Consider the following 6,833-nt stretch of genomic DNA (forward strand, 5'->3'; position numbering starts at 1 on the left):
ATTATAAAAGTAAAAATTGAACTGGCGCCGTATTTGGTCGTCCCCATTTAACATATACCTACTTTTAAAAATATTTTTAACTTGTACTCACTTTTTAAACAATTTCTATATGGTATTTGTGAACATATTTTAAGGTACTTTATGATATTTTACAATGATGAGCTGTTGTGGCGCTTTACTTGTGTAACTATTGCTTAGGGTTTCTTTTTTCTTTTTTAATTGCAAAATGAGTTCGTTAGATTTATTGTTGTTTTTACAAATTGAAGATTGGGGTTTGTTCTTGATGATATTTGGAGATTATGTTTCGAATTTGAACTCATTTGGAGTAGATTTAGGTATTAAATCGTATATTGAATTGTTAAAATTCAAAGAATAAATTTCTGTTTCTAGGCAATTTACACTTCAGGCTTATTTGGTCTTAAGTGCGTGAAAACATTGGTTGTACTTCAGATCTTTTGGCCTTAAGTGCATCTGAAGTGCAATTTTTCACTTCAGACTTATTGCCCTTAAGTGTAGGAAAACGTTTATTGCATTTCAGACCTTTTGGCCTTAAGTGCATCTGAAGTGCAATTTTTGACTTCAGACTTATTGGCCTTAAGCGTAGGAAGACGTTTGTTGCACTTCAGACCTATTTGGCCTTAAGTACATCTAAAGTGCAATTTTTACTTCAGACTTATTGGCCGTAAGTGTAGGAAAACGTTTATGCACTTCAGATCTTTTGGCTTTAAGTGCATGTGAAGTATAATTTTTCACTTCAGACTTATTGGCCTTAAGTGCATGAAACCATTTGTTATACTTCAAGGCCTATTTGGCCTTAAGTGCATTTGAAGTGCAACTTTTTCACTAAGTGGGTATAAGTTCAATTGTGACGCCAAAAACGGATAATAGACACAAAAGCTCCATTATAAAATGTATTGGCTACGCCATAATCGAACAATATCACTAGTGAGCTATGCTCTTACAACATAAGAACAAATAGATATAAGTATAATTGCTTGAGCCGCATCAATTCGCAAAACCTGTCGCTAATATCTTCGAATTTTGAGCTAGCTTGACAGATCATCGTCAATGCAACCAAAATTGCATTTTCTATTAATGCCAAATAGAAGTCGCTAACAAAGAAATTTAGACCTTTGGAACACCTTCCAATTCACCCAAACGGAAAGAAAAACTATAAATCAGCAAAGACATGGTAAGTTTGAGTCTGTAGTATGGTAAGCTTCAATGCAGCTACAAATGCAGCAACTGACATGCAACCAAAGACCAGAATATTTAGCCAATGCCAACTCTTCTGTAAGCTTGATAACTTGTTTTTCTTCGCGACAAGGTACATGTGGTTTGGGAGTATAAACGTGAGCGGAATTGTGCTGATAGCACCAGTAAGGCTCATGAAGTTTCCCAGGAAAGGTAGCAAAGCTGATAGGAAAGTGGTCATTATAAGGTAACCACCCCTGACGAACAGTCTGAATGCAAGATTGCGCGGAGCCAAGGCGCTTCCTTTGATTCCATATTTAGTGTCTAGAAACTCATATGTCGGACTTGCAAATATCTACAACCAGAAGCAAAGTAACTACTATTAGAGAAGAATAATCAACTGTTGGTTCTTTTTTAAAGGTAAAAACAATAAAATTCCAAATAAAATCAAGGTGATTAATATTACATGCAAGGTAATGATAGCTTGGAAGAAGGCAGACAAGTGAGCAACTCCCAATAACCAATCTGGACCATGGACATTGTTGAGCAAGTAGGATGAAACGCCAGATCCATAAGCCCAATACCCAATGTAAGTAACAGCATGCATGGGAACAACTCCCACTGTAAACTGAAAGTTAAGAGCTTTCACCATGTTTCGAACGACAGGTTGTCTGATTGTAGCCTGTCGCAACATAAATTCAAGAAAATTGTATCAAACGACAGTTATAAAGAAAACTAAGAGCTAACAGAAAAGCTGGAGAGAAATCAACAGAAGTACTCTGCAGAAAATATCTTTTCTCATAATGCCCGGTGGGGACACATTCAACAGTTAAATTAATAAAGATAGAATATTTCCCAATCCGCAAGCAACACCAATGAAGATTGAGAGAAAACCATTTTAGCTCATTAGAGATGATAGTTAATTAAGCGAACATTTTAGCTCCAACTGACACTATCATTCTATCAGCAAGTGAGACCCGTAAAATGAAGCTAAAAAGCGCAAACTATGACGTTCGGATTGACTTATGTATCAGGTGCCAGTGGGCGCTATCTAACTGTCAATGTATTTAGAAAAGAAAAGTTGAATTACAAACGATGGTGCCAAACATTTCACTTCGACTACTTTAGAATCTATCCCATACAATAATGAGGAAGCCGTTTCAATCTGCTGACATCAAATAGATAATACTCCTGCAACCACTGGTTAAAATTTTAGATATCTAACTGAGCATAGGCAACAGATATACTGATCATATAACAAGATTCGAAGGATCTAATCAAGTCATTGTACGTAACTTAAAATTCATAACAAAGTATGGCACTCATCACAAAAGTTGGTGGATGTATTTCCTAACCTGTATCTCTGGGATCATTCCAGTGTTAAATGCAAAGAAAAGGTTTCCAGTCGCACCAATAATTGCCCAAATTGTGTTGGCTCCTGATCCTGGAATGCTGTAGTCCCTAGGAGAAGCCTTTACACCTGTGATACGGATCTCGGATACTTCAGTGAGACAAGCAAGATGATGCTAAAGTATATATCAGTGTAGCTGCTTCAACTAATTCTCAAGGACCAAACAATGGCAGGCTAATGAAAAAAGCTAAGGGATCCTTGTCACTCCATAAAACAAAAGGACCTGCTTAAAATTTAAAAGCTGCCTCCATATCCCAGAGATATGCATGTCAAAAATATTTAGACATTCATAACCAAGTACAAGTCCACACCAAAATTGAAGGGTTAACACAGTCATAATAATGCTATAAACGAAGAAAAGCAAATAGTTCAAATTTATTAAGTGCATATGACGAAATGTTGGAAAAGATAAAGAGTTCAGAAGGTAAAAGTGAGAAACATAGAGGAAGGAAAAGTCTAATTTCTTCCCTTTGACTGGTTAGGAGAGAAGGTGAGAGACTACAAAAAAATGTTCCATTTGAAAGATCTCGTCTGAGACTAGAAGGGAATCATTCGTATTACAGAATTTTGCTTCTCCTTCATTCTGATTAGATTTATTCAATTTTTTCTAACCCCGTCTAAGAGGTAGTTTTTGGGCCAAAAGAAAGATTTCCCACAACTGCTGCGACCACATTTTCATCCTCTTTTAGTCTTAAGTCGAAGGTGGGATCATATAAGATTTGAAAATTTAAGATTTCCTTTCACTAGTTCTGAACACCGTCAAGTTTATATAGAGCATGGTTCTAGCACATCAAGGAAAACTCCAATGCGGCATCAACTGCATATCAGGTAGACAAACAAGACAAGCCCCTCCATATGTAGATGCTTATGTGTGAAATATTCTGCTGATATGATGATAATATGGGTAAGGGATTGTAGTTCACATCGCCTTCATAATAGCTCTACTAACTGTAACATGAGATTCTGGAACACTTTCTAGAAACTACTGACAGAAAAAGCAAAACTGGCATTGTATGATGATAAAATCTAGTAGCCTCCCCATGTATAATTTGAGAAACTGATGATATGTGACATAACAACACCTCTTGGCATTTAACTCTAATATTTACACAATTAAGTATCAGAAATTCTTCTTTAGAAAATGTCTTTCAATGAATAATATTTATCTGATTATGCTATCAGCTTAACACAATTGATTTCCTCAAGCATGCATTAATTTTTGTAACGCGGAGGAAATCAAAACTACATCATAAGCACCGAAAGCCTGCAGGTCTATTATGTAACCAACTTGAAAATAGGGCTCCTTATTACTTAGACAAATGGCAATACTCATACCAGAACTGAGAATTGGCACAGAGACATTTTGAACTTATCGACATTTTTGACAATTATAGCCACAAGTTTTTTGGTCAAATTACATAATCAAATTTTACCCTCAATGAAATTATAGTCAATTGCGACTTGGAATGTAATATTAAATTAGTCACATTGTATTTGATTTTGTAATAACCTCAATAATTTTATGGTTTACAACTACCTCTGTTTGTATGTTATTTTACATGTTCCACAGTTCGGTGAACTAATAAAATTAATTAATGTAATATATTACTTTTGTCACATGCTTGCATTGTGTTCATATGGCTAGTCAAATATTAAAGTGAGGAAGTAGCATACCATCTTTAACAGACAACGCAAATGCTATGCTGAGATACAGTACCATAAACAGTGTTGAAAACCCGAGCCAAACCCTCAGTGCTGATAAATGTGGTGTTGCAATGGCAAAGAGGATGCATGCTAATCCAGCTATTGCTATAAAGTGTGGCAGCTTTAGCTGATGGTCATCCCTAAAGATAACATAGAAAGCCTGGCAAGCAACTCAAGGAACGCATGAATCAGAAAAAATGTTTGAAGACTTTCTATTCACTTAAAACATATAGAGATACTTTGTCCAGCCTATCTAATTATTATCCAAAGAAAAAAAAAGGCTGCACGAGGGAAAATTTATTTCTAACCTTTAAGGCTGAACCGCTCATGATGACATATCCAATATTTATCAAGAAGAGATTCGCATATTGTAATGCCCATATAAGCATATAAGCAGTCCGACCTGCAGCAACAAAATAAGTTCAGTTCAAATTAAAGCTGCAGAAACAATTAAGCAATAAAACAAGCTATTGATGTCGGGAGCATGAAATCAGTTAGTTGTATTTTTTTCATTGCTCATACCATACAAAAATCCGGCGAGGTCTCTATATCTGATATGCCTCTTCCCTCCAACTTCGTGGAGCTTAGCCATAAGAGCACTTGCATACAAAGAGACAATTGTGGACAAAACTAAACCAACTACACCGCCAATCCAACCTAGAGGAACCATGATTGTTCCAGAATATCCTAGTGCATATGCGCTGTTGACACCCATGCTCAAAACAACTCCTACCTGAAACCATGAGTCTACATATTTGCAAAACAAATGAATCAACAAAAGAGTCAATAGGCATTCAAGCCAAAGATACAATTATTGAAAAAACCAAAAAAAGAAGAAAAAAAAGAAAGTTCTTTTAATAGTAATGATGCATCACAGAATTCTTTTTAAACCTTTCAAAGAAACAAAACAGAAAAATTACTTGTTTCTCATGTGTATCAGGCGCTTGAAAACTTTCCTTTTTTCAATTACCACAAAAGAAGTTTTCATGCACCTGATACACATGAAAAGCTTTAGCCATTTGGAAGAGGGCGAAAAGTTCATTAGAAAGGACCAAGAATTATCATTCTCTTTTTCTTTTTCCAAATAAATAGTATAACACAAAGAAGCGAAAACAAAGATTACAATAAATTTTTATAGAAAACGTGACCCCATGAAGCAAGCCCAAAATGCTCTTAACAAAAAATGAATTTAAGGTTGCTAATATGCAGGCTGAGCAAAAATTCACTAATAGCTTCAATCTTCTAAAATTCCCTCCCTAAAGACCCTTAAACAAAATTAATATAAACTTAATAAAACCCCACAAAAAAAAAAAAAACGAAGACAAGAAGGAGCCAAAAAAAAACGAATGGAAGGAGGATATAGTTATGTTTCTTTTTGTTTTCTTCTTGTTGTTTTTTCCAACAAAATACCATAACACAACAAAGCAGGCTGAGCAAAAATGGAGAAGATAAAAATAAAACCTCCATAAAAGACCCTTAACAAATGTAATCTAACCTTAAACCAAACCCACAAAGAAACATACATAAATTCAAAAATCAAAGAGCAAAATAAGCCAAAAAAAGGGGGATAGAGAAACAACCGTTGCTGACTTGATGGGCAGTATCAGGAATCACAACAGAGTGTTCATCCTCTGTTTTCTCCTTACGATAAGAAGGGCTTTGCCCATAAACACCGTTATTATGTTCATCTTCCATTACAAACTCCTCTTCTTTTTCTCTTTGAATGAGCAAAACGGTTTCCAAAGCCAGAGCCCCCCCACTTAATTCAATTCAATGGCAGAATTCAGACTTCACACCAATTATAAGCAAATAAAGGGTTGCGTATATCGGTGTGAAGCAGAATGGGGTTAAGTGGTGGAGATATTACTTTATACAAAGAACCCAACACACAAAAAGAATTAGTGTTCTTCCATGAAATTCGCAGGGCTATTGATGATTCTTGAAACCCAAGTGGGCTTCTTATATAAAGACGTTTGATTGAGTTTTTATTTATTTTTATTTTTTTATTTTAACAAACAGATGCGTATGGAATATTGGAATTCGGAATTGGATTACAAAAAAATTTCTACCGCTTCTGTCACGATAGGTGCAGGTAACCAAGTGTATACCTTTGGTTTCACACTTCTCGCGGCATTTATACGGGAGAAGTAAGTATTCTCTCACAAATATCTTTTGTTGAAATGTTTTTCCTTTTTTCTTTTAGTATGATTTTTTAGATTACTTTTCAACTTTTTAATTAAGTATATATGTTATGTACGTATAATATATTAATGACAGGAAACATTGATGACCCCTAAATTTGCTACAATTTGTATTTACACACCTTATTTTAAGAGTCCGACCAATATATGAAACCTCATACATCAAGATATAGAATACATAAACGATCGTAACGACGACGTGCCGTAATAACATTGTATACGGTCCGCCCGATTTTGTTATTTGATCGAGACAAGGGAGTTGCATCGGGTAGCCTCGTAATGAATCAGGCTCGAGCTCAAAGACGAGGCATCGAGTCTAAAGA

At 35.3% G+C, this 6,833-nt stretch overlaps 1 protein-coding gene across 1 annotated transcript; it reads right to left on the minus strand.

Annotated features, from left to right (window-relative positions):
• Positions 1 to 880: 880 nt before the first annotated feature.
• LOC107817860 (proline transporter 3) lies at positions 881 to 6,415 on the minus strand. The gene is made up of 7 exons (XM_016643752.2): positions 5,890 to 6,415; positions 4,832 to 5,056; positions 4,618 to 4,712; positions 4,280 to 4,469; positions 2,550 to 2,674; positions 1,661 to 1,876; positions 881 to 1,549 (listed from the first exon to the last, which is right to left on the minus strand). Exons 1-7 carry the CDS (start codon positions 6,002 to 6,004, stop codon positions 1,172 to 1,174), a joined length of 1,344 nt encoding a protein of 447 aa, XP_016499238.1. The 5' UTR covers positions 6,005 to 6,415; the 3' UTR covers positions 881 to 1,171.
• Positions 6,416 to 6,833: the final 418 nt, after the last annotated feature.

Source organism: Nicotiana tabacum, chromosome 11 (genome assembly GCF_000715075.1).
Source record: "Nicotiana tabacum cultivar K326 chromosome 11, ASM71507v2, whole genome shotgun sequence".
NCBI classification, from domain to species: Eukaryota; Viridiplantae; Streptophyta; class Magnoliopsida; order Solanales; family Solanaceae; genus Nicotiana; species Nicotiana tabacum.

Coding starts and splice junctions, on each gene's coding strand:
- LOC107817860 (XM_016643752.2), bottom strand. CDS start 6,004: ATGGAAGATGAACATAATAACGGTGTTTATGGGCAAAGCCCTTCTTAT. Junction 5,057..5,889: donor TGCCCATCAAGTCAGCAACG/GTTGTTTCTCTA, acceptor GCAAATATGTAG/ACTCATGGTTTCAGGTAGGA. Junction 2,675..4,279: donor TGCGTTGTCTGTTAAAGATG/GTATGCTACTTC, acceptor TCCGTATCACAG/GTGTAAAGGCTTCTCCTAGG.